The 27,341-nt window shown below is 53.1% G+C and overlaps 1 protein-coding gene across 6 annotated transcripts; it reads right to left on the bottom strand.

The window, feature by feature from the left end:
* Window positions 1–302: 302 nt before the first annotated feature.
* NUMBL (NUMB like endocytic adaptor protein) lies at window positions 303–26,921 on the bottom strand. 6 transcript variants are annotated; one of them, XM_040445818.1, is made up of 11 exons: window positions 26,903–26,921; window positions 22,994–23,078; window positions 21,389–21,528; window positions 20,319–20,393; window positions 20,155–20,229; window positions 18,822–18,962; window positions 10,241–10,430; window positions 5,719–6,024; window positions 4,400–4,483; window positions 2,677–2,799; window positions 303–1,783 (listed from the first exon to the last, which is right to left on the bottom strand). In XM_040445818.1, exons 3-11 carry the CDS (start codon window positions 21,512–21,514, stop codon window positions 1,146–1,148), a joined length of 1,758 nt encoding a protein of 585 aa, XP_040301752.1. In that variant the 5' UTR covers window positions 21,515–21,528; window positions 22,994–23,078; window positions 26,903–26,921; the 3' UTR covers window positions 303–1,145. The 6 variants fall into 6 exon arrangements, with proteins under 6 accessions (XP_040301752.1, XP_040301753.1, XP_040301754.1 ...); XM_040445819.1 differs by having other exon boundaries at window positions 5,719–6,021; XM_040445820.1 differs by lacking the exon at window positions 26,903–26,921 and adding an exon at window positions 26,328–26,543.
* Window positions 26,922–27,341: the final 420 nt, after the last annotated feature.

Genomic DNA, 27,341 nt, shown 5'->3' with positions numbered 1-27,341 from the left:
GGAAAATGCAATCGACCAAACAAGAATTTTCCAGCTTAAAGATACAGGATTCCAAACCTGGTTATTTAAAATTTCAATACTGAACTTATTCCCAGCCAAATACAATGTTTTAAATTCCTTGGTTCAAAATCTGTAAGAGTTAGAAATTGGGGTGATTAATTTTGGGTCCCCTTTAATACTCACCTCTCACGTGCCGGGTCAGCATTCCCTGCGACCATGTTATGGCTCCGAGGTTACTGTGCAGGGACACCCCCCCCCCCTTTTTTTCTTGCTTTTGAGATGACTCAGGAGGAAAGGCTCTGTCACCACACCATCCCCCCTGGACACACCCTGCTGTCCGAGGGGCACCATTATAGTCTTCCTTTATTGGCTGTCCTTGTATAATACAAATCTGTGAGTTTAGATACAAAAAAATCTGGAAATAAAAGATAGAAAAGTACCCGCCAGGCACCCCCCTTTTCCCCGGGCCCTTCCCCAGCGGGCACTGACGTGAGGTAACTGAGCATCTCCTTCCTCTTCCCCCCACCCCAACTCCTGGGCCCCCAACTTGGCCCCTGCCCCCACGAGACCTTGGCCCAAGGAAGATGTGGGCCCCCGAGTGGGGGAGAGGGGTGATAGGGGTGAGCACAGCATTGGCAGTGAACGCAGCAGGTGGGCAGAGGGAAGCCCTTTGCTTGTGCTGTGTCTGGAAGGGGACGGCCAGACTTGGGGTGGGCACTCCTGTGGGGTCCAGAAGAGCCCCTAAGTGGGCCTCCCTTTTCCATCCCACCCAACACTGAAAGGTCGAAGGTCAACAACAGAAACTGGGAGATGTAGCTTGAACCGAGGGCACTCAGTGGGACGGTGGCCATCCCGCTGTGTCTGGGGTTTGGGGGAAGGGGGGAAGGGCACCACCAGCCTAAGTCTGGCAGTGAAATGGGTCCCTTAGCCAGGCTGGTCCGTCCCTGAATCCCATCCTGTCACAACCTGGGCGTTACAATGTCGGTTCTGTAGTGGTTGTGGGGGGTGGTCCCCCGGGGCCCCCCCGCCCCCCCCCGGGGTGGGGGGGTGGGGCGTAGCCCCAGGGAGTGGGACTAGGGAGAGGTTGGGCCTCCATTCCCAGGTGTGGGCACCTGGAGATGCTGGGGTGGGCAGGGCAGCTCGGGCTACAGTTCAATCTCGAAAGTCTTCTGCAGGTCGCCCGAGAAGGGGTTGGAAGGCTTCTCTACAGCAGGTTTGCCTTCTAACGCTGCCCACTGAGCCTCAAAGGGGTCCAATTCGGGGGCCGGGGCAGGTGCTGGCTCTGGGGGCCAGGGTGCCCCATTGGGGCGTGGGCGGACCTGGCCCCCCGGGGCAGTGGGCATGGCCGGGGGTGGGAAGGCCCCAGCTTTCCCGAGCAGGGTGGCTGGCTGGGGCTGGAGCTGGGCAGCTGAGCAGAAGGCATTGGCCACCATCTGTGAGGGTGTGATGCCCACCACGGGCACCCGGGGCATGGGCGGGTAGCCCAGGCCCGGGTAGGCGGGCACAAAAGGGGGCTGCATGTGTGGGGGCGGCAGGAACACGGCCACCTGTGCAGGTGTAGCGTCGAAGGGCCCCACGGGGGCGGGAAAGGGCTGCAGGGCAGGGGCCACAGGGGGCACTGAGGCCGCTTGCTGCTGCTGCTGCTGCTGCTGCTGCTGCTGCTGCGCTTTGGCCACCTGGGACACCTCCTCTAGCCACCTCTCGGCCTCCGAAGGGGTTCGCTTGTGCCCGGGCTGGAAGGCCGCTGCAGGGGGCACGGAGGACTCACCCCAGGCAGAAGTCCCTAGAGGGAGGAGAGGGGTAGTTGAGGGGCATGGGCGGCAGCCAAGAGAACCCGAGCCTGGGGATCAGAGTCTGCAGCCAGGCCGCGTGCCTTGAATCGAGTTCTGCTCCTCACTAGCTGTGTTGACTTTGGGGCAAGTGGCTTAACCATCCTGGACCAGGGCATGGTTCTGAAGTGCTAGGAAAGTACAGTGCTGAGATTCTAAGGCCCTAAGATGGGAAAGCACAGGCAAGACTGACAGGCACCAGCCCAGCTTCCCTTCTGATTGGCCAGTGCCAAACCTATTATTAAATATTTTTAATACCACCGTTCGTTCTGGTACTTTGACAATGTATTGTTTTAGGAGGCTAAGATTTAAAGACTGCACAGATCGTTCTCAAAGTGTACAGGTCTCACCTAGTGAGTGAGGTTCAATGGTTTTAAGCTTGTGTTCTCGAAGATTCTAGAGATCTAAATTGATAGTGCAGTTCCAAGTGCTTCCATGGTTCTAGAACAAGCTCATGGCTCTAAGGTGGTTCCAAGGTTTCATGGTTCCAGAACTGGACATTCTAATATCCTGTGATTCTGAGGCTGTAGGTTTCTCAATTTTATGGTTCTAGGACAGGAAAGTTTAAAATTGATCCCGTGGTTTGAAGTGGCCCCCCATGATTCTAACGTTATCTCATGGTTCTAGGATGAGCCCATGGCTCTGAGAAGACCCTGTGATTCTAAGATGATCCAAGGCTCTGAACTGATGCCACGGTGCCAGGACGGTCCCATAGCCTTTAGATGATCCGTGGTTCTAAGACCGTGGGATTCCAAGGTTCCTGGAGTGTCTGAGGTACTCCCTGAGTGGAGCAGGGGGCTGTAGGGGGGCACTGCAGGGGGGCACTGCAGGGAGGGGCAGAGTTTACCTGCTGAGGCTGGTGGTGGCCCGGGTGCGGGTGCTCCAGCACTGGCGAAAGACGAGCTGATCTGTGTGCACAGAGCATTGATGCCGTCGCTGTCACTGGCTCCAGGGGGCTCCATCTCAGGCACTGGGAAGTCAGGGAAGGGTGGAGGTCAGAGAAGAGGCCCAGGCCCTACCCTTGACCCCGTGCCCTTAGGTGGCCCTCTCTCGCCACCTGGGGTCCTTTCCCTCACAAGGTGTGTAGGTTGTGGGTCTACTCTGCAGTAACCCATGGCCGGGGCCATGAAAGTGCTAACTCCGTGCTTGTGTGTGCGTGACATCTGAGTGGTACGACAGCCAAATGGTAAGTGACATTTTGGTGGCTGGGGTCCCAAACCAAGGAGGACATCATGATCTGTGTATAGTGGGGCACCTGGGTGGTTCAGTCCGTTGAGCATCCGACCTCGGCTCAGTTCACGATCTTGTTGTGGTTCATGAGTTTGAGCCCCGTGTGGGGCTCTCTGCTGTCAGCACAGAGCAGGCTTTGGATCTTCTGTCCCCCTCTCTCTCTGCCCCCTCCCCCACTCGTGTGCGTGCACGTGCTCTCTCTCTCTCTCTCTCAAAAATAAACATTAAAAAAAAATCTGTGTGTAGCTACAAATCAGGAGAAATATTTTAAATGTTCGACAATATATATTAATTAAAAGATAAATCCGACCACATACATGGCAAGAGCTCTGATGAGTCAGGATGAGCGCTGGCCACACTGTTGTGCGGTGTCTGGGGATCATTCGTCCTCCTTTGGGTGGAGAAGGGGGGGGGCCCTGTCCACCACACCTGGCCTGGCCTATTACACACATCATGAAGCTAGAGATGCACCTGTGCCAGCAAGACAGGGGACGCTGAACAGGTGCGGTGGCCTCATGAGAGCTTGGGATGAAAAAAAGTGCCATCCAAATAGACAAGAGAAATGCCCGTGTGGTGGGACAAGAGCCTGTGACATCTCAGCTAGCGGTTGTCTCCAAGGGAGCACATTCAATGCCCCACTGAGCATCAGAAAGAAATGGGCTGGAGGACTTAGCAGGTGTGACGGGGCGTGCCCACGTGGGAGGGTGCGTGGTTTCTAGGTCAAGTCTATGATGACTGTAGTCCAAATAGGTGTGCAGCTTCTGAGGGCCTGGCATCTAAGTGTGACCGAGATCCAGGCGCGTGGCGTCTTGTGATTCCCAAGTGTGAGCCACTCCAGGCAGCCACGTGTGACGTATAAATGTGTTTGCAAGCGTGCGTGAATCTGCAGGTGCGGCTTCCATGTCTGTGCGAATCCGGGTGTGTGGTTTGTGAGTGTGCGCCAATCTGCGTGGGGTATCTGGATACGTGCCTAAGTGTGTGTTAATGGAAACATCTGGTTCTGTGACACCCAAGAGGGGGTGTGACTTTTGAGTCACATTGAGCGTGTGACTTCTGTGTGTGGCACCTGCGGCAGAGTGACATGTGTGAATCTGAAAATTCCGGGGGGCAGGTCACATCCAAGCAAGTGTGCGACTGGCTACGGGCACGTGAAGCTTCCACCTGAAGTGTGGGGGGCCTGCCACCTCTGAGGGAGCGTGTGTGACAGGCCTGGGGGGTGCGTCATGGCAGGGTGCATGAGGACAGCAAACCCGAGGCTGTGTGAAGGCCGAGGGACACTGCGGGACACGGAGCGCGTGTGCGTCAGTCTCGGCAGGCACTGGCATCTGCTCAGCAGTCACCTTTGCGAGCAGCCCAGCCTTCTGGACGCAGATCAACGCCTCCCACGCCAGTCCCCGAGGCCACGAGGGGTGGGTGTCTCCGATCTGGCATGTGGAAGCAGGAAAGTGGGCCAGACCACGTGACTTCACCAACCGCTGGGAGGAGAGGCAGCCCGTTTGCCCACCTCCCTGGGGCAGAACACGGTACCATGCCACCTCTCTTCCCCCTCTCTCGTGGCAGACGTTGCTTTGGGAACATGACACATGCCACCTCTCTCCTCTTCCTGGCCCATGGCAGACATTAGTAATCAAGCACGATGCGTTTTTCCCACTCAACTCTTTGCTCACCGTCCCCCTCACCTGGCCAAACCTCATGGCTCTACTGGCCAAATGCTGGGTCCGTGTAACTCCATCTTCCTTCCAAGAAAAACAGAACAGCTATACTGCCTCTCCTATCACTGCCCAGGGCAGGCACTGCTAATAGATGACGCATCACCGCTTGCCTCAGCACTGTCCCTGGAAGATGGGGGTGCTGCTTCCGCCCGATCCTCTGCCGGCCAGCGACATCACAAATTCATCACTATGCTCCGCGACCCCTGATCCCCGTGCTCACGTGTGCCCTTCACCTCATGTCTCCACTGGCCAAATTCTGGGAACTCTCCTTGGGCACAACAGAACTTCTGCTCTCTCTTCTCCCTTATCCATGGCAACCTTCACTAATCAATCATATGGTGTATCGCCTCGCTCCTTTTTCTTGCTCATGGCAGGCACTGTAAGGAGATCATGACATATGCCGTCACTCTATTCTCCCTGCCCTGGGCGGACGCCGTTAACCCATCACAATCCGCCCTTACTCTGAGCCTGTATCCCTCACCTAGTCAGATCTCATGTCTCTCTGGCCAAATGCTTGGAGGGAGCATTAGCCTATGGAGTCTCAGTCTCCTCCTGAGCAAAAAGGGGCGTCTAGGCAGCTTTGCTCTCCCCCGGAACCCATGGCAGGCTTTGCTAATCAATCATGATGCCTGCATGTGTGAGGTACCTCTCGGTTCCGTACCTAGAGCAAACATTACTAATTGATCATGGCTTATGCCATCCTTTTGCTTTCCCTTGCCATCAGTAGACACTGCTAATCGATCATATTTGCACTACCCCTCCCCCCCACCCCCTCGATGGTGGCCGACACTGCTAATCAACCATGCCGTGTTCCACCCCTCTTTCCTTTCCCGTGGCAGACAGTGCTAATCAATCAAGGTGTATCCACCTCTTCTCTATCTGTTGCCTCCTACAGAGGGTGCTATGGTATTGATCCTGATGTTCTTCCCACTGAGACACGGGCTCACCTGTGCCCTTCACCTGGAAGTCAGTGCGGCGCTGCAGTGTGGACGGCAGCTCATTCAGCCGTAGGCTCAGCTGCCGTTTGAAAGGTGAGTTCTTCTGGCTGAGTGCTGGGAACCCGCGGAAGGAACCCTGGCGAACCAGCTGCTCCAGGGGGGCGTGGCGTCGGGGGATGGCAGCTGCACTGGTGCCTGCGGCCACCGGGGTGCCCGCCTCACCCTTCTCCCCAGGGGATGTGGTGGCCGGCGTCGGGGACACATGCCCAGGCTGGGCAGGGCCAGGAGCCGCAGATGGGGCAGCTGCTGCCTCTGCTGGAGACAAGGCGGGGGGACAGGCGGTTAGATACCCCACCGGGGCATTTGTCCTCTCTCACCCAGCCCCCTTGATCGTCCTCCAACGCTGCCTTCCTCACCCAATGTGTCCTCTCCTCGCGACAGGCTGGTAAGAGCCCTGAAATGCCTCTCAGCTTCACCAAGCCAATACCGCCTGCCCCAGGAGGCTCTCGGGAGTCCTCCTCCAGCCCAACCTTCTGTGTCGCTAGTTTCTGCCCCCAATCTGGCTTTCTCTGCTGCTTCTTCTGTTTTTCTCTCTGAGACCTTCTGTCTCCCTTTCTGATTAATTTAACTAACGCTTATTTGGTGCATAATGAATGTATCAGGCATTGTTCCAAATGCTTGCAAGTATTCAGTGATTCGAGCCTCACAGCTACCCAATGAGGTCGATATGACCGCTATCCCCATTTTACAGATGTGGAGACTGAGGCCTAGCAATGGTAAGTGACTCTGCCCAAGCCACAGTGCTAGGAAGGGGCAGGCTGACCCCAGAGTCGGTGTCCCAGACAAGTGCCCTAACCTGTCTCTCCCTCTGGCCTGCTCTCTCCGCATCATGCTGTCTTCCTGTCATTCTGTCTGTTTCCTACCATTCTTCCCACCTCAACTATTTCGCCCCTCCCACCGTTGCTACCTACTGTTCTAGACCCAGCTTGTTCCATCCTCTCCACTCTGGGACTGCCCTCTGTCCTCTGGGGGAACCTGGTCTCCCCACCTAGTACAAGGTGGGATCTTCAGAGGCAGGGACCCTCCCCCCCCAAGCCCTGTCAAAACACAAATATACACCCATCCTCCAATCAGGGCCTCACCCGAGCTGCAGCCCAAATTGGAGACTAAACTCAGGCCCAGAGAGGTAGGGAGGTCACCCAGCACTGCTTCTCCCATCTTCCAGCTGGAAGCGGTGAGGCTCTCACCCAGGCCTGGCTGGGGGCAGCTTGAACCACGTGGGACAGGTTGGAACCAGGAAATCACCTCTGTCCCCACCTTAGCCCCAGTTTCCCCGACTAAACCTGGGGTAACCACCCCTAATACTGCCCTCCTGAGGCCTCCTGAGAGGGTCAGTTGAGGCAGCGAATGTTCAGTGCTTTGGAATCTGACAAAAGCTTGGTAAACAACACTGTGAAAAGTGCACTGGTTCGCAACTCCTAAATTGGAAAGAGCTCTTTGTCAAAGGGCAAGTGAGGTGCCTTGAGACTGTAAATCGGCGCATCTACAGCAAAATGCTGGGTGATGTGTTCAGCAAATCATACCATACTTCGTAAACTCTCATCTTGCTGTGCAAGCTGTAAAGTGCTTTCTATAATGCAAAGTACCTGGAAACTATAACATCCTTTGGAAACAGTAAAACCGCTTGCAAACTCTAAAGCGAATGACATGTTTTGTAAATTCCAATAGCCTCTAGAAACAGTAAAGAAATACCTGTAAACCGTGAAGGACTGTGTACCCAGTGCGTTCATTTGTAAACAATATAAAACATCATATACTGGACCAGGCCCTCTGTTAACTTCATTTTGTATCTGCTTTGTGAATGGTAAAATACTTTACAAATTCAAATAGATGATGAAGGGGCACCCGGGTGGCTCAGTCGGTTAAGCATTGGACTTCGGCTCAGGTTGTGATCTCACAGTTCGTGAGTTTGAGCCCATGTCAGTCTCCGTGCGGACAGCTCCGAGGCTGGACCTGCTTTGGATTCTGTGTGTGTCTCTCTCTCTGCCCCTCCCCGGCTCGCTCTCTGTCTCTGTCTCTCTCTCAAAAATAAATATTAAAAAAAATAGATGATGTAAACTGTAAAATATTTTGTAAGCTGTGAAGAGCTTTGTAAATTGTCAAGAGGTTTGTAAATGGTCATGTTATTTATAAATAGAAACATACTCTGGGGACACCCATATGGCTCAGTTGGTTAAGCCTCCGACTCTTTGATTTCAGCTCAGGTCATGATCTCACCGTTTGTGGGACTGAGCCCCAGGCTGTCAGCATGGAGCCTGCTTGGGATTGTCTCTTCCTCTCTCTCTGCCCCTCCCCTGCTCCCTTGCTCTCTCTCTCTCAAAATAAATAAACATTAAAAAAAAAAAAAAAAGAAACATACTTTGTACACTCTAATATCCTAAGTAATAAAAGCTTCTGTTTTCCTAGCTCTTTAGTTAGAAATATTTTATTATTATTATTATTATTTTTTTTTAGTTAAAAATATTTTGATTTTGGGGGCACCTGGGTGGCTCAGTTGGTTAAGCATCCGACTTCAGTTCAGGTCATGATCTCACGGTTCATGAGTTCAAGCCCCATATGAGGCTCTGTGCTGACAGCTTGGAGCCTGGAGCCTGCTTTGAGTTCTGTGTCTCCCTCTCTCTCTCTCTCTCTCTCTCTGCCCCTCTTGCGTTGTCTCTGTCTCTTCTCTCTCTCAAAAATAAATAAACGTTAAAAAAATTTAAAAAAAATCATGTCCCTTATAGACACAGGTAATCCAAAATCCAGTTCAGCGTTCAGGGTCACCATACCTTGTGTTTATTACTACTTGTCAAATCTCTTTAGTCTCCTTTAATCTGGGTCAGTTCCCCATGGTAAGTTAAGTTCTTTGTAAATTCTTTTTTTTTTTTTTTTTTTTTTTTTTTTTTTAGAGAGAGAGAAAGAGAGAGGATCTTAAGCAGGCTCCATGATCAGCATGGAGCCCAACGAGGGGCTCATTCTCACAGACTTGAGATCATGACCTGAGCCGAAATCAGGAGTTGAATGCCTAACCGACTGAGCCACCCGGGTGCCCCAGTTCTTTATGAATTCTAAGCAGTGTTTTCCAAAAATTAAAAAACTAGAATACACACACACACACACACACACACACACACACACACACAAAACTGGGGGCGGGGGCACCTGGGTGGCTCAGTCAGTTAAATGACAGACTGATTCTTGGTTTCAGCTCAGGTCATGATCTCCACAGTTTGTGGAGCCCCACGTCAGGCTTTGTGCTTGACGGCGTGAGGCCTGCTTGGGCTTCTCTCTCCCTCTCTCTCTGCCCCCTACTCTACTCTCCCCTACAGCTCTCTCTCTCTCAAAATAAATACATAAACTTAAAATTACACTGTGACTCAGAACACAGTATGCTTATATTTTTAAAAAAACCACACTGTTTCAGGGGCACCTGGCAGTTCAGTCAGTTAGGCATCTGACTCTTGATTTCGATTCAGGCCATGAGCTCACATTCATGAGCTCAAGCCCTCCATTGGGTTCGGGGTTGGGTGTGGAGCCTGCTTAAGATTCTCTCTCTTCCTCTCCACCTGCCCCTCTTCCCCCCCGCCCCAACATGCAGGTGGGCACATTCATGCTCTGTCAAAAAAAATTAATTAAAAAAAAAAAAGAACACAGTTTTAGAACTTACGAAGTATTTGCCACTTATGTACAATGTTAGAGTTTACCAGGTTTTTTTCTTTTTTCTGTGTGTGTGTGTGTGTGTGTGTGTGTGTGTGTGTGTGTTTATTTTTGAGAGGGAGAGAGAGACAGAGCATGAGCAGGGGAGGGACCAAGAGAGAGGGAGACACAGAATCCGAAGCGGGCTCCAGGCTCTGAGCTGTCAGCACAGAGCCCGACACGGGGCTCCAACTTACAGGCTGAGATATCACAACCTGAGCTGAAGTCTGACGTAACCAGCTGAGCCACCCAGGTGCCCCTTACCAGGTATTTTTTTAAACCCTTTTGATGGCAACCCAGAACAAGAAATACCTTTTGCACGGTAACCTGTTACACACGCGCGCACACACACACACGCAAATATATATGCTGAGATAATAGTATCATTCAACTACACTTACCCTTACTACATTCAGCTAATCTGTTATTTTCTATTCTTTTCTATTTTTCTTTTTTTTTTTTTTTTTTTTTCAGCGCAAGCCGCAATCCACCAAAGCTGACTTCACAGCCCATTAGCCGGCCCGGATACACAGTTTGAAATGCCTCATAATGAAGCGCCGGGAGCTCTGCTGTGATTTGTGGCCTGCAGCACACTGCCCAAAGAACTCCTTAAACCCAAGTGAGCTTTATAAACTGGAACCAAACTTTGTGGTTGGTGCTCTGCTTTGTAAACTGCAGAGTCCCGGTACCTCTGCAGCTCTCCGCAGCGACACCGGATCCCCCGCCCCCCCCCCCCCCCAGCCCCCACCCCCGGGGCCCACTCTGTGCCCAGCCCTGCCCTCTGCGCAGCACCCACCTTTCTTTTTCTCGGGGGCCTCTCGCTCAGCGGGCCGCCCGCCGCCCGACAGGCGGAAGGAGCCCTCGCGGGCGAAGCTGGTGCGGCTGGCATCGAAGGCGGCCGTCACCCCGCATTCCTTCTCCCGCCGCTGTTTCCGCTCCAGGCAGGCGGCAAAGGCACAGCCCACCGCGTGGCTCAGCCTCTCGCCCTGTGGGTGGAGATCCGCGCGGGCTTAGAGACGCTGTGCTGTGCAGGCCTGACGCCAGACGCCCTGGGTTCCCCGCGGCTGGGTGCCGGGTGATCCTGGACAAGCGCCCCCACCCCAGCCCGGGGCCTCAGTGCGCGTCTGCACCGGGACGGAAACAAATGACAGCTCTGAGGGAAAGAAGCCAGAAACAAGAGAGCAGTGCCGTACCGCTCCATTTACGCGAAGTTCGAGAACCGGCAAAACTCATCTACCGTGAAAAGAAAGTCAAAGAGTGGCCGTTCTTTGGGGGGTGGGGGTGGGAATTTTACTTCAAAAGAGAATGACCCGGGGTGGGGGCGCCTGGGTGGCTCAGACGGTTGAGCGTCCGACTCTTGGTTTCCACTTATGCCACAATCTCAGTTTCGCGAGTTCGAGCCCCATGTCGGGCTCTGTACTGGTGGTGTGGAGCTTGTTTGGGATTCTCTCTCTTTCCCTCTCTCTCTCTCTCTGCCCCTCCCCTGCTTGTGCTCTCTTTGTCTCCCCAAAATAAATAAATAAATAAATAAACTTTAAAAAAAAAAGTTAAATTCTTAAAAAATGAAAACAAAAACAGCCCATTTCTTGAGTACATATTTAAGAGGCTCCAAGGCCCCACTGATTCTGGCTTCCTACTTTCCAACTGCGTGTTCTCAAGAACACCACTCTACCTTTCAGTGCCTAAGCCTCCCTGTCTGTAAAATGTGGGCCCTAACAGCACCCACTTAACAGGGTTGTTGCAAGAATTACATGAGCTAATATATGCAAGGAGGCACATAGCACCGGAAGCCGGCACGAGAGCCTAGCACAGGGAAACACCACATAGGTGTCACTTTAAATCTGTCCACCCTTTGTTGGAATCTTCACAATCATGCCAGGAGATGGACATGCTTATGAGCCTGTTTTACAGATGAAGAAACTGAGCCTTAGTCAACACACCCGTTATAAGTGAGTGGCAGGGTTGGGATTCTCATGAGATCAACCTAGCTTCTGTTTCCTAACCAAGATGCTCGGCCACCTTTTATTTATTTGTTTATTTTTAAAAAAATTTTTAACGTTTATTTATTTTTGAGACAGAGAGAGACAGAGCATGAATGGGGGAGGGCCAGAGAGAGAGAGACACAGAATCCGAAACAGGCTCCAGGCTCTGAGCTGAGAGAGCTCACAGAGCCTGACGCGGGGCTCAAACTCACGGACCGCGAGATCATGACCTGAGCCGAAGTCGGCCGCCCAACCGACTGAGCCACCCAGGCGCCCCTCAGCCACCTTTTAAAGATAAACTTGGGAACAGAAGTTCTCAACAAAAGACTAGCATGCTGAACTCCTCAGCAGAGTAAAGAGGTTATGCACCAAGGTCAAGTGAGATTTATCCCAGGAATGCAAGGTTGATTCAACCTATGAAACCAGTGAATGCAATACACATTAACAGAAAGAGGGGAAAAAAGCCACATGATCATCTCCATTAATGGGGAAAAAGCATTTGACAAAATCTAACATCCTTTCATGATAAAACAAAGGTCAACAAACTTGGAATAGAAGGGCACTTCCTCAATCTGATAAAGGATTTTCATGAAAGACTCACAGCTAACACCATACTCAATGGTAAAAGAGTAAAAGCTTCTCCATAAGAATAGGAACAAGATGAGGATGCCCATTTTCATCACTTCTGTTTTCAATGCTGTACTGGAAGTTCCAGCCAGAGTAATTAGACAAGAAAAAGAAATAAAGGCATCCAAACTGGAAAGGGAGAAGCAACATCATCTCTATTTGCAGATGACATATCTTATATATAGAAAATCCTAAAGAATCCACAAAGGAACTATCAGTGGTAATAAATGAATTTGGCAAAGTTGCAGGATATAAGGTCAATACACAAAAATCAGTTATATCTATATACGCCCGCAGTGAACAACCCAGAAATGAAGCTACAACAATCCCATTTACAACAGCGTCTAAAACAGTAAGATGGTTAGGAATAAATTTAACCAAGGAAGTGAAAGACATGTGTGCTGAAAACTACCAAACATTAGTAAAAGAAATTAAAGAAGACCTAAATGAATGGAAATACATCCCATGTTCATGGATTTGGAAACTTAATATTGTTAACATAGCAGTATTTCCAAAGTGGTCTGTACATTCAATGCAATCCCATCAAAATCCCAACAGACTCTTGAAGAAATAAGAAAAGCTGCTCTTGCAGAAACAGCAAAGCTGATCCTAAAATTCATATGGGATTGCAAAGGACCCAGAATTGCAGCCAAAGGAATTTTGAAAAAGAACAAAATAAAAGAATTTACACTTTTTTTTGAAGAATTTTAGAAGTTTTTAAAAAAAAGTTTTTTTTAAGGTTTATTCATTTTTCAGAGACAGAGAGACAGAGCGTGAGCGGGGGAGGGGCAGAAAGAGAGGGAGACACAGAATCCATATATGTGCTGCCGAAGCGAGCACTTGGAGACACAGAATCCGAAACGGGCTCCAGGCTCTGAGCTGTCAGCACAGAGCCCAGTGCGGGGCCTGAACTCACGGACGGCGAGATCATGACCCGAGCTGAAGTTGATGCTTAACCGACTGAGCCACCCAGGTGCCCCAAGCATTCACACTTCCTGATTTAAAATAGTACTCCAAAGCTACAGTAATCAAAATAATGTGAAACCGCCATAAGGATAAACATACACATCAATGAAATAGAATTGAGAGCCCAGATATCGACCCACACATTTATGGTCAATTGATTTTCAGTGAGGGTACCAAAACTATTCAAAGGAGAAAGAATAGTCCTATTCAAATGGATATTCACGGGGAAAAAAAATTAAGTTGGACCCCCACCTCACACTGTTTACAAAAATTGACTCAAAATAGATCAAAGGCCTAAATGTAATAGCTAAAACTATAAAAGTCTTAGAACAAAACATGGAGTAAATCTTCATGACCTTAGATTTGGCAATGGATTCTTATGACACCAAACACACAAACAACAACAACAACAAAATAGATACGCTGAATTCATAAAAAGTAAAAACAATTTAGGGTGCCTGGATGGCTCAGTGTTAAGCATCTGACTTCGGTTCAGGTCATAATATCACAGTGCATGAGTTTGAGCCCCAATTTGGATGAACCCTGCTTCTCTCTCTCTCTCCCACCTTCCCCTGCCCCTCCTAGGATTCTCTCTCTCTCTCTCTCTCTCTCTCTCTCTGCCCCTAGCTCACTTGCACCCTCTCTCTCTCTCTCTCAAAAAAAAAAATAAAAACAATTTGTACATTAAAGGACACTACCAAGAAAGTAAAAAGACAACCCACAGAATGGAGGAAAATTTTTGCATATCATAGAACTGATAAGAATCTACTATCCAGAATATATAAATTTCTTACAACGCAACAATAAAAAGACAAACAGTTGAAAAAAATGGATAAAGGGGGCGCCTGGGTGGCTCAGTCGGTTAAGCCTCCGACTTCGGCTCAGGTCATGATCTCGCGGTCCGTGAGTTTGAGCCCCGCGTCGGGCTCTGTGCTGACAGCTCAGAGCCTGGAGCCTGTTTCGGATTCTGTGTCTCCCTCTCTCTGCCCCTCCCCTGTTCATGCTCTTTCTCTCTCTGTCTCAAAAATAAACGTTAAAAAAATAAAAAACAAACAAACAAACAAACAAACAAAATGGATAAAGGATTAGAATAGACATTTCTCCAAAGAAGAGAAACAAGTGGCCAATAAACACATAAAAAGAGTCTCAACATCATTAGTCAGCAGGGAAATGCAAATCGAAACCACAATGAGATACCGCTTCACACCTACTTAGGGTGGCTGTAATTAAAAAAAAAAAAAAGAAAAATAATAAGTGTTGGCTAGGATGTGGAGAAATTGGAACCCTTGCACATTGCTTGGTGCGGATGTAAAATGGTGCGGAAAACAATTTGGCAATTCCTCAAAAAGTTAGACGTAGCTCTACTATATGATCTAGCAATCTAGCTTCTAAGTACAGACCCCCCCAAAATTAAAAACAGCTATTCAAACAAATGCTTGCACAGCAATGTCCACAGTAGCATTATTCACGCTATCTAAAAGGTAGAAGCAACCTAAACATCCATCAATGGATGAACAGAGAAAACAACTTGTAATAGAGCCATGCAATGGAATACTATTCAGCCACGAAAAAGGAAGTACTGACACACGCTACAACACAGATGAAGCCTGAAAACATTCTGCTAAGTGAAAGAAGCCAGTCACAAAAGACCACAGTTCATTCAATTTGCATGAACTATCTAGAAGAGGTAACTCCATAGAGACAGAAAGCAGACTAGCGGCTACCAGGCTTGGGGAGGTGGGTGTGGGGAACAGAGAGTGACTGCTTAATGGGTATAAGGTCCCTTTTAGGAGTGATGGTAAGGGTGCCTGGGAGGCTTGGTTGGCTAAGGGTCCAACTCTTGATGTCAGCTCAGGTCATGACCTCATGGTTTGTGGGTTCGAGCCCCACATTGGGCTCCATGCTGACAGCGCAAAGCCTGCTTGGGGTTCTCTCTCTCCCTCTCTCTCTCTGCCCCTCTCCAGCTTGTTCTCTCTCTCAAAGTAAGTAAATAAACATTAAAAAAAAAAGGAGTGATAAGGGGCGCCTGGGTGGCTCAGTCGGTTAAGCATCTGACTTCAGCTTAGGTCATGATCTCACAGTCTGTGAGTTCGAGCCCCGCGTCGGGCTCTGTGCTGACAGCTCAGAGCCTGGAGCCTGTTTCGGATTCTGTGTCTCGCTCTCTCTCTGCCCCTCCCCTACTCATGCTCTGTCTCTCTCTGCCTCAAAAATAAATAAAAACATTAAAAAAAAAAAAAAGGAGTGATGAGGGGCGCCTGGGTGGCTCAGTTGGTTAGGCATCCAACTCTTGATTTTGGCTCAGTCATGATCTCGTGGATCAGGCTCTGTGCTGACAGCATGGAGCCTGCTTTGGATTCTATCTCCTTTTCTCTCTGCCCCTCCCTGCTTTCTCTTGCAAAAATAAATAAATAAATAAATAAATAAATAAATAAATAAATAAAAATAAATATTAAAAAAAAAGAGTGATGAGAACACTGGAAACTAGAGATGATTAGTGAAGAGCATTGCATGTATACTAATGCCATTGAACTGTATGCTTTAATTTTTTTTTAATGCTTATTTATTTTTGAGACAGAGAGAGACGGAGCATGAACGGGGGAGGGGCAGAGAGAGAGAGAGACACAGAATCGGAAACAGGCTCCAGGCTCTGAGCCATTAGCCCAGAGCCCGACGCGGGGCTCGAACCCACGGACCCCGAGATCGTGACCTGAGCTGAAGTCGGACGCTTAACCGACTGAGCCACCCAGGTGCCCTGAACTGTATGCTTTAAAATAAAGAATTAAAAAAAATTTTTTTTAAATGTTTATTTATTTTTGAGAGAGAGAGAGACAGAGCATGAGCAGGGGAGGGGCAGAGAGAGGGGGAGACACAGAATCCGAAGCAGGCTCCAGGCTCTGAGCTGTCACCACAGGGTCTGATGCAGGGCTCAAACCCACAAACCGTGAGATCATGACCTGAGCCGAAGTCGGGTGCTTAACCGACTGAGCCACCCAGGCGCCCCTAAAATGATGAATTTTATGTGAACTGCACCTCAAAAAATAAAGCATCTCTTTGAGGAATCCTGGGAGTCCTATTGTTTAATGCTTAAAATCTGAGGCTCACAAGTGGAAAGCAATTGTAGACAAGGTCACACTCTTTTCTTGCTTGGATTCTCACCCTCAAGTACTTGTCTTTTCTTTTTTTTAAGTTTATTTATTTTGAGAGAGAGAGAGAGAGAGAGAGGGAATGAGAGTGAGTGCACAAGCAGGGGAGGGGCAGAGAGAAGAGAGAGAGAATCCCAAGCAGGCTCTGCACCGTCAGCACTGAGCCTGACACGAGGCTGGAACTCACAAACTGTGAGATCACGGCCTGAGCCGAAACACCTCACTGACTGACCCGCCCCAGGTGCCCCAAGTACTTGTCACATGAAAGCAACCGCTCCTAGTTACTGAACATTTCTTATGGGACCCTATTTAACACTTTCTGTGTGTGACCATAATATACAGGCTTCACCAACACACCTGTCAGCAGCCACTGCTATCATCTCCGTTTTATGGAGGGGGAAACTGAGTCCCAGAGAGGGAAGCCACTTGTGCCTGACGTCCCATAGCTAGGTGGGGTGACACTGAATCCAAACTAACCACATGGCAGTGTGTTTTCCAAAAATAGCCACAACAAGTTTCTGGCAACCACACGCTCTTCCAGAATTATGTCATTCCCCTATCAGAGGTGGAGTCTGTGTTCTCTCCCCTTAGCCTGGGAAGGCCTCTGTGACTGCCTGGACAAACAGAATATCACAGAAGCAATGCTGTGTGGTCTCCAGGACTAAGTCCACACAGGCGACAGCACTTCCTCCTGGCGCGAGCTTGGGCTCTTGCTCTCTCTCTCCTTTAACTCACTTGGGAGCCCTGAGCCACCGTGTAAGAAGTCAGCCCTCCCGAAGCCTCCAGGCTTGGAGAGACCTTCTGGAGAGGTCCTGAGACTACATGAAGAGTGGGAGATGTCCGGCCAGTCTCCTGGTGTTACAGCTCCAGACTGCAACAGCCATGACCGACTCTGGACCCACCCAGCTGAGCCTTGTCCGAATTCCTGACCTACAAAACCCCCGAGAGATAATAAATGATTGCCGCTAAACATTGGGGCAATTTGTTACGCAGCCACAGATAACTGCTACAACTGGTACACTACGCCCCAGAAACAGCAGTGGCTATGGGCTCTGGGCTTCTCGTATCTCCATGCTAGCCCCCCAGCCAGCCATAATCAGTACTGACTAATCAATCCTGACATGCTCAAAGTTATCTTTCTCCCCCAGTTCTGAGATCTGGAGTTGTGCGTACGAGTGAGGAAGTTGGGGGTACTAACTAGTTTTGGGGGTTCAGAGCTCCTGGAGTGGGGATTTCTGAAATACGAAGGAATCCTTGTGGGGAATACTGTTAGAATCTGAGAGGGATGCATGTTGTTTTACTTGCCCGGTATCCATTCCTCTTGCTTTTGATAACAGCACCCTGGATTCCCTTTGGGGAGCTCCCCCTCAACACTGGGTATGTCAGGCTGTGTGCTCCAGCCTCCCCTGACCAAGGGGTGGGCAGTGACCCATGCCAGGCCAATCCCATGCCCTCTTGCTGGAATTTTAACCCACGACACTGGGAGGCTGGATTCATTTCTGCAGCAGTGCAGTGAAAGGAACTGTCCCCTGACGTTCTGTCTCCAGGCTGCCCAGCTCCCTGACCTTTCTGATGCTTAATGCTCTGATTGTCCTTCGATTCTGTGAGATGCCTCCTATCACACTATTCTGGATTTACGTTAGCCAGATTAGTTTCTGTTGCCAGCCACTGGAGACTGGCTAATGTACGCAGCTGAGACTGCCTTCCTACCAAGTTGGGTGGGGTCTGAGGTCAGGGTCCGGGGAATAGGACAGAATAAAGACTATATTTTCCACCATTTTTTTTTTTTTTTTTTGCAGCCAGGGATGTCCAACGGGATGTAATTGTTCTGTGACTCCCCAAAAGGAGAGGGCGTGCCCCTCTTCATGCCTCCCTCCCTCATGTGGCTGGAATGAAGATGTGAAGGCTGGAGCATGTGCACCCATTTTGGATCATGGAGGGGAGGCCACAGCCCTTGATGAGCGGAGAGAAGCACACCAATCCTGCACTGCCTGCCTCTGGGTGTCTTTCACATGAAACAGGAACAAACTTCTATCTCACTGAAATGACTGACAGCTGGGGGTTTTCTGTCAGAGCCTCAGAATCCTAACTGTGAGACTGTATCACAGAAGACAGTCCATTTGTGGCTTTCATCAGATTCTCAGAGGGGGCCTTCACCCCCTCAAATGTAAAGAACTGCAAACACAATGAATCAAGGCTGAAAGAAGCAGGAGGACCTGGGGGGGGGGTATCTTTGAGAAGGGCCGGAAGGAGCCTCCTGGGGGCAGGAAACGCTCTACAACTTGACCTGGGTGGGGTTTTTACGTAAGCAAGAATTTCACGGAGCTGTGCCGGGACCACCTGTGCATGTTACTATATGCATATGACCCTCGTAAAAAAGAAAAGTAAGAGAAACATGAAGAACCACTGATAATGAGGCGGACGATAACTAATGTTTCCCCGAGCGCTTCTGATGTCCGGCCATCATTCCAAATACTTGGTATTAACCCACGCAAGCTTCCCCATAATCCTCTAAGTTAGGAGCTGTGAGGACACAGGGCATGGAGAGGAGAGGGGAGGGGAGGGGATAGGAGGGGAGGGGAGAGTGACTGGCCTGACTCCAGGGAGACAAGACTCAGCCTGGCTTCCTCCCAGTGATCCTTCCTCCGGTGATACTCACAGAGTCCTTGAGTGCCAGGAAACAGTGGCAGATCCATCGGCGGGTGGTACCGTCACGGCAGATGTAGGAGAAAGCCTTGTCCAGGTTGCGGTCAGGGGCACAAAAGGAGACCTTTTCGATGGTCTGGTCTACTAGCAGGTCCTGGAAGGTGGCCAGGGAAACCAGGAGAGGAACTTGAACTATCTTTCACGTACTCATTCAGCACTCCCCTTAGCGACTGCTCTCTGTCCTGTTCCGCACGGGGTGGGGACCCTGCACCCATTGAAACAGCAGTGGGCCCTGCTCGCATGCACGGGGCTCCCGGCTTAGTGTTGGAATCAGGCCCATCACCAGACAGAGGCACAGGCGAGGGGCCAGGGCCGGGGTGGGGGAGGTGCAGGGACCTGTGGTGGTCAGGAGCGGGTGCCTGACACAGCTTGGTGAGGAACCAGGCAAAGCTTCCTGGAGGAAGTATTTTTTTTTAATGTTTTATTTATTTTTGAGAGAGAGAGAGAGAGACAGACAGACAAACAGAGCACAAGTGGGAGAGGGACAAAGAGAGAGGGAGACACAGAATCCAAATCAGGCTCCAGGCTCTGAGCTGTCAGGACACAGCCCAACGCAGGGCTCGAACCCACGAACTGCGAGATCATGACCTGAGCCGAAGTCGGACACTTAACCAACTGAGCCGCCCAGGCGCCTCTGGAGGAAGTATTAACCAGGCAAAAAGGCAGGGAACAGTCTTTCAGGGTAAAGGAACTGCGTGTGCAAAGGTGTCCATCCCGTTCAATTGGTAACCTGACTCTTGCCCTGTGCTGCCGCCTCCTTGGGCAGTCTCTGTGCAGGGAAGTCGATGGTGAGCAAACAGATGCTCAGGTCCGGGCCCCGGGATGCTCCCGTCTGGCTGGGAACACGGACAATAAACACGGAACAGCTAACATCCACTGATCTGAGCACATATGCTGCCCCAGGGACAGTTACACGGCGCGCATACACCTTCTCATGTAAGGGTAGGGGCCATGTTTATCCACATTTTACAGATGAGGCAACTGAAGCACGGAGGGGTTGAACCTCACACTCTGGGTCACCCCGCAGATACGTAGGTGAGCAGGGATGCGAGCGAGGGCGGCTGCTCCACACCCACTACCTGCGCCAGCTCACAGGTAACGGTAGGACTCGGTCCTGAATTACGACCATGAGGAGTGCCAAGATGCTGCAGGAGCACATGGCCTAGAAGGTCCGGGAGGGAGGGACATCATGGGGGCGGGTGGGAAGGTGTGCTGAGCCCCGGTTCAAGCAGGGTGAGGAGAGGGGGCCCACTGGGGCCCACTCCCACCCCCCACGAGCCTCCTACCTTGGTCTTGTCATCCACCACTCGGAGCCCATCGGCTGACACCCAAAGGACGGACTTCACGGACTTCCGGCCCATCTGGGGGTGGGGGGAGGAGGAGAGAGGGCCTGGTCAGGGCTGCCTCTTCCGGTGCGGCCCTGCCCCCTCCCGGCCCAGCCCTCACTCACCGCCTTCAGCTTCTTCACAGCGTCTTCACACACGTGCATCCCCCGGGACTCCTCCACCTCCACGTGGCCCAGGTACTTGGTGGGGAGGAGACGGGAGGACAGGAAAGCAGCACAGTAATCAATACCGCCTAGTGTTTCCCGAGCAGCTGCCACGTGTCACCCAATGTCCCCCAGCCCATCACACATATTAACTCACTCACGGTGCCGCCACTCTGCGAGGTGGGTCCTCTGTTCCCATCCCAGATACACAGATGAGTGAGGACACTGAGGCTAGCGAGGAGTTCTCACTCCCATCTTGCCTCTATTCCTGGCCCTAACATGTTACTTCCTGTCCTCCTAGGGGCCAGAGTCTGCGTCTCCGGGCCTCAGCACCGGCCTGCCAACGACCCATGGGAGCTGGGGTGCGCTCACCCCAGCCTCCTTACCCCGTTGGGGGGATGGCTCTATTTCCCAGCATTTTCCCGATGACATCAAGCTCGAGTGCCCACAGCTGCAGGTTAGTGACACAACCTTTATTGGCTTTCTTTCCTTCCCAGCGTTTCTCACACTTCCAAATGGACCCCCCCCCCGCCCCCTCCACTCCCACCCACTCCATGCCTGCTTCCAGGGGAAGGGAAAAGAAAACGGAGGGTTTACGACAATCGGCTGTCGTCACCCAGCCAGGCAAGGGACTAAGTTGGGAGTTGAACCTGAATCCTGCTGTCTCCCTCACGGAAGCGCAGTGTGCATTTTGAAGAGTCGTGATGGTCTAAACCAAAAAGCACTTCATAGTAAAGGGCTGTGCAAATACCACAGGCTTTTGTGGCCTTCCGGGGCCTTTTGGAAATTGTGAGCTCCCAGAGGATGGGGTGACTCAAGGAAGAATGTCCCCTGGCTCCCCAGGTAATACCTTCCTGGTACAAGAGAACGTGTGCTGGGTTTTAATCCCAACTTTGAAGGGCCCAGGCTGTGGGGTTCTTTGGGGATGCGTCGTCTCTCGCATTTGGGTCAGGGCCTCAGCCACATCGCCCAGCACCCCGGGGCCCCGGGACGGCATGCACACAGCCCCTGCCCGCGCCCCGCCCACTCACCCTGACTGGGAAGCTGCAAGTGCCCTTGCGCACCGCATCCTCGTCCGCCTGCCACTGGTGGGGGCGCGACGCCTCCGGCACGTAGGCTGGTTTCCGCCGCCGCAGGCTCTGCCGTAACTTGTTCATGGTGCCCGCCCCTTCTGGTGACACAGGACAGGGGCGCGGGTCAAGGGCAGGGAGGGTCAGATAACACGGGATCTGGGTTACAGGGTCAGGGGGTCCCTGGGTCAGAGGGCGTGGCACTCAGGGAACATGCAGCGGCAGCGGTCAGGGGCCACTGGAAAACGGGGCAAGGGAAGGCAGGGGCGTGCCAGAGTCAGCGGTGGGGATTCAGAAGAAAAACACAGGGCAAAGGTGCATGGAGGTCTGGGATGGGGGTCAGGAGTCCGCTTTGAGCCGTCTGGAGATTGAGGACGTGGCAGTCCAGAGGCATGAGGATCCAAAGTAATGGGGAGTCGAGACATTGGAGGGCATGGGGGTTAGAAGGCATAGGGCTCAGGGGTCACAAGGCCAGGATTTTAGGGGTAGGAGGCCAGGGGCTGAGACAGTCAGAGGGCACAAGAGCTGGTGTTGCACGGGTCCGATGTGGGGGATGTGGGAGGCCTGGGTTCGATGTGGGGGGGACACAGAAGGTCCAGGGACTGAGGTCCAGAACCCAAGGGTGTGGAGGCTGGGGGCTCATCTCTGGGCCTCTGAGAGGCACTCCTCTGACAACTGTGTCTGGTCTAAGGCAGGAGCCCCTGGGGCGGTGTGCACCTGTAACCATCAGGGGAAGGGCCAGTAGTGGAGGTGGCCACAACGGAGGTGGGGACAGTCTGTGCTAAGACAGTCTCTCTGACTGATAAGCCATACGGACTGTCTCAGGAGGAACCCGAGAGGACAAGGAGGATAGAACACTGCCAGCAGGTGGGGTCTCTGTGTGTGTGTATGTGCATAACTGGTGGATTCCTGAACGTTGTCTGGATCTAAGCATGCAGAGATCATCTGTGAGCGTGTATTTCTGAAGGCTGAACATACAGAAGGACACTGGTCTGACAGTGGCTGTCTGCGAAAGCGTGTGTCCGGAAATGCTATCTGTGAGGGGGGGGGGTCTGGGTCCAAGGGTGTGGTTGTTTCTGGAAGAGTAGGTCCCTGAAGGTTGTTGCCGAAGGGGACCTAAGTGCGAGAGTGGTTGTCCGTGTGTGTCTGGGAGCCGTGCCTGTGAGGATGTGTGCAAGCATGAAGCCATTGTCTTTCAAAGGCGTGGCCATGACCGTCCTCTTCCAAGCCGTGTGTCTGCCTGAGGGCGTGGCTGTGGTCTTCGATGGCGGTCACCTGTGGCAGTGTGCAGCTGTGAGGCTTGTCCAAGAGACCCTGCCCCTGGCCGAGAGTGCAGCGGTTGAGAACGTGGGGCTGTTGTCTGTGAGAGTGTGTTCACGAGTGGTATTTGTGAGGGAGTGACTGATGGTCACTGAGTGTGCAGGGAAGACATTCGAGGGTGTCCCCTCATGAGTGTGATTGCGCCTCCGCAGCCTTTGCGGTGGGAGCAAAGGGACAGTTCCTCTGGTTGTGCCAGGCTGACCCACCTCTTGCTCAGCCTTGCCCTGGCCCCAGCTGGTCACTCACCTGGCTCCGTCCTGGAGGTTTCGGGGGGCCCCAGGGCCCCACAGGGGGCTGGGGGCAAACGCTGCTCAGGCCTCTTGGGTCCGCCCTGCCCAAGGAAGGGAGGAGAAGGTGAGACACTGGCTTGGGTTGGGGCTCGGTCCCCTACCTCCCCACTTCTTTGGACAACAGCCAACCCCCCCCCCCTTCCATCTCAGGCTCCCTGATGAGTGCCCTGGTTGTCATAGCAACCGTTACTCAGGAGATCAGCCACCTGGTAGCAAGGGCCTAGGAATGAGTAGGTGTGTTTCTGGGGGCACGTGTTGGGGATGTCCTGGTCTCAGGAGGCAAGGGGACGGTGTGAGGAGGGAGTGGCCTTGACCTCTAGACGCCTGTCCAGGCTACACATAAACATGCGGTCACATGCATGCATGCAACTCATGTCTACAGTCGCCCCAGGCACCTGGTCACAGCTCTCCACGTGTGGTCATACACAGGCACGACCACAGCCACACACACCGCATCACACAGATGCACATAAACAGTCGCAGCCACAATAACCATCTGGTCACAGATCCACGTTCACAGACACGGACGTTGTCCACGCGCATCTCCAGCCCCAGCCTGCCGAGGCACTGCCACAAACATCTGGGCCCATCAGCTACCAAATATGTGGTCACTTCTGTCTTCTCAGCCACATACAAAGAGCTGGGCCCAGGCAGAGGAGCGCACTCCCCACGACAGTCATGACTCCTCAGGCCCTCGCCCAAGACACTCATGTTGCAGACCCACGCACACAGAATCACGGCAGTCAGAGGGCACCCATTCGCCCCAAGTCACACACAGGCACAAGTGCTGTCACACCTGACACACGTTTGGCCACGCACAGCCACATCCAGTCACAGCCACGTGGGTTTAATCATCTACAGGCCCACAGCGGCACACGGGTACCCAGCCCCTCTGGTATCGGTCACACCAACGCACCGTTTTGGTCACGTGCTGTCACAGTCACACACACCCTGTCAGGGGGGCACACATGCGGTCACGGTATGAGCCACACTTACACAGATGGTCTTCCACATCCAATCACACACAGAGACACCGACGGCCATGGCCTACGCCTTCTAGAGACGCAGGCACGCACACTCAAGACACGCAGGTAACCAGAGACAACTGTCCCTAAGGATGGCCACACTCAGGGACGGCCAGACAATTGCCGGTTCAGAGTCACAGCCATACACATTTCAGAAATGGCCACATGGGCAAAGTCACACGGCATCAGTGTCCACATTACCCAGCCACGTACCCTGGTCTCGATACAGTCACCCCACGTCCCACCGTGTCACCCCATCACAGAGAAACGCACAGTCTCTCTTCAAGCGAACACACAAGTCACAGGGATAAGCATGTGGTTGCATACAATCAGAGCCCCGTGTGGACAGACACACATCTCACACATAGAGACATCAGCACACAATTTCTACTTCACACATCACGAGCACACAGTGATGAAGAAAGAGAACTCAGAAATGCAGTGACCCAGGCACAGCATTTATAGCTGAGTTGACACAGAAGACATGGTCCCTGAGAGAGCCATGTCCACAGTCAGGACAGTCACCCAGTCACCAAATCACGCAGACTGAAACCCAGGCAGTCCAGTATGCACATGGGGACACACACACACACACACACACACACACACACACACCTATAAATGCACAGAGTCACTTAGCATCAACACACAGAGCTAGATGGAGTCATTTATACAACCCTTGTTACACAGATGTGCCATGAGCACACATGTGTAAAGTCACAGTGCCATTACACAACCACATACAACGTGACTTCATGTACAATGGCAGACACACACCCAGAATTGCAGGGAGACTTGTGTGTCACACAGACATATGCGTGACCCACATATACAATCAGTTACGGACACAACTACAAACACTCACAAGTCAGTGGGAGAGTGGCACATGGACATAGAGTCATAGACACAACTCCATGTACACAGTCCCAACTCCACCCACAGCTTGTCAGCCACACAAAACTAGCCCAACCCCACGCCCAACACACACACTGTCACAACACAGTTATAGCTACCAAAGCACACACCCAGGGTCACAAAAGATGTAATCACAGACACAACCACGCAGTCACAACCATGCACACACAAACACACACTAAAAAGTGACAGGGTTCTGCACAAGGAGCAGCTGTCAAACACACATAGTCGCACAAATGCTGGGGTCACAAACAGACACAAACGTGCACACTATGAGACACAACCACAAGCACAACACGCACACACATACAGGATTCCTCAGTCACCAGCTCCAGCACACGCGCGCGCGCACACACGCGCGCGCGCACACACACACACACACACACACACACCACAGTAACACAAACACCGGGTCACACTCTTAGCCACCTCCCGTCGCTTGCTTCCCCCCTTCCCCCCAGGTACCACACACAAAGCCACCCGTCACCCGTCACCGTCACCACCCGTCACCGTCACCGCAGACGCTGCAGACAGACAGGGCTGTGCTGGGTCCCTGGGGAGCCGCCCCCCACCCCCAGCCTGAATCCTGAAGCCTGGGGGCCCATACCCGGGAGGGGGAGGCGGCGCATTGTCTGCGGGTGGGGCCACTCCCAGGCAGCTGGGCAGCCCCAGGGACCCTTGACCAAGCCTTTGGGGGTTGCCTAAAATTTCCCTATTTTATTCAGGCTAGGTGGGGGGTGGAGTCCCAGACCCAGGGACCTTGTTTTGAGAAGGGTCTATTCCTGGGACGCCGCCCAAGGATTGGGGGGGGGATGCTGTGCCCAGGGTGTCTCTGAGGCCTGGGTACAGACTGTGCCTGGGATGCCCCCTAGGCCTTGGCTTGGTGGGGAAGCCATTCCCAGGGACCCCAGCCTCAAGACCTTGCCTAGAGGGTTGTTGTGCTCAGAGACCACCTCAGGGAGGGAGGGGTAGGGATTGCGTCTGGTCTGGAATGGCCTCCTGGAGGCCTTGGCTTGATGTGGGGGTTGTGTCCTGGACCCCATCCCCAAAACCTTGCCCAGGGAGTTGTACCTAGAATCTGTCCCCCTGTCCTTGGTTTTTTTTGAGGGGCAGGTCTACGTCCAAGATCCCTATCTTCAGGGCCTTGGCAAGAGAGGGCCTGTGCCCCAGACCCCCTGTCTCTCAAGCTTTGGCTTGGTGGGGGCCTGTTCTGGACCCCCCCACCCAGGCCCACCCTCCCCAGTCTTGGCACCCTCTTTCCATCCGGGCGCCGCGGCCGCCTCCCACCCTCCGCCACATCAGCAGCGGCGCCGCCCCCCACCCGAGTCCCCCCTCTCCCGCCCTTCTCACGCTGGCCGCCGCGCTGCGGGACATCCAGGGCCCGGGCGCCCCCGCCTCCCGCGGCCCCGGCTGGGCCCGGATCCCCGAGTGCTGCTGCTGCGGTGGCGGTGGCGGTGCGGGGGGTGGGGCGGTCTGACGCGGGCCGGGGCCGGGGGCCGGGGGATGGTGCGGGATGCACGCGCGCGAGCCTGCTCCGCTCCCCGGAGGATTCCGTTCCGGGGGCGGGGGAGCGCCCCTCCTGCCTCGGCTCCCCGCCCCAGCCCCGCCCATTGGCCCGCCGCCTGCGGGATATGCAAAAAAAACCCCGCCCCGGCCCGGCGCCTGGCCGGCTCAAGCCCCACCCCCTGGCCGGCAGACCACGCCCATACGCAGATATGACCCCGCCTACTCCAGCGCGGCCACCGCCCCGCCACGCCCATTGGCCAGTCCCCGGTTGAGGCAGCGTGTGAGCCTCGCAGAGACCTTCCCCCCAGGCCCATCCTGGCGTGGGCTCCCTTCCCCTCTGTGACCCTTGACCTCCGGTCCCCTTCTGTTCCACGTCCGCAAAAGAGTTGCTTCGGGAAGCTCTTTGCCGCCCCACATACCCAAATCTTCCAGCTAACCCCACGGTTCTTCCAGCCTAGCGGGGGCGGGCAGGAGCGGTGACGAGGCACTTTTTGCAAGGAAGGGGAGGGGGAATGAACAGACCCCAGCATCCTGGTGCGGGAGCCCTTCGGCTTTGGGGGGCGGGGGCGCGAGGCTGGGACCTGGGCGCGGTTTTGGCCGCCACTGCACCCCAGCTCCCACTCAATCCTGTGGGTTTGGCAAAGCAGCTGGCAGGGGCATTACGGCCCATTAGCAAAGGCGAGGTTGCTGGGAGCCGAGGGGAGGGAGCGAGGGGCCTGGGAGGTGGCCGGGGCGGGGGGGGGGGGGGGGGGGGGGGGCGGCCGCGCCGGCCAGGCCTTTTGCTTGCCGGGGGCCGCCGCGTGCGGGAGGGGGGGGGGGCGGGCAAGTGGGAGGGAATGGGTAGAAGGAGGTTCCCGG

This window comes from Herpailurus yagouaroundi, unplaced genomic scaffold, assembly GCF_014898765.1.
Source record: "Herpailurus yagouaroundi ecotype Mexico unplaced genomic scaffold, PumYag 194, whole genome shotgun sequence".
Taxonomy (NCBI): Eukaryota; Metazoa; Chordata; class Mammalia; order Carnivora; family Felidae; genus Herpailurus; species Herpailurus yagouaroundi.
This window is presented reverse-complemented; position numbering and strand designations above follow the sequence as displayed.

Excerpts from the sequence above, each read along its gene's own strand:
- NUMBL (XM_040445820.1), bottom strand. The coding sequence starts at position 26,351 with ATGTCCCGCAGCGCGGCGGCCAGC. Across the intron at positions 20,394-21,388 it reads CTTGCAGCTTCCCAGTCAGG|TACCTGGGCCACGTGGAGGT; the intron begins GTGAGTGGGCGG and ends CTCCCCACCAAG. Across the intron at positions 1,784-2,676 it reads GCCACCACCAGCCTCAGCAG|GGACTTCTGCCTGGGGTGAG; the intron begins GTAAACTCTGCC and ends TCCTCCCTCTAG.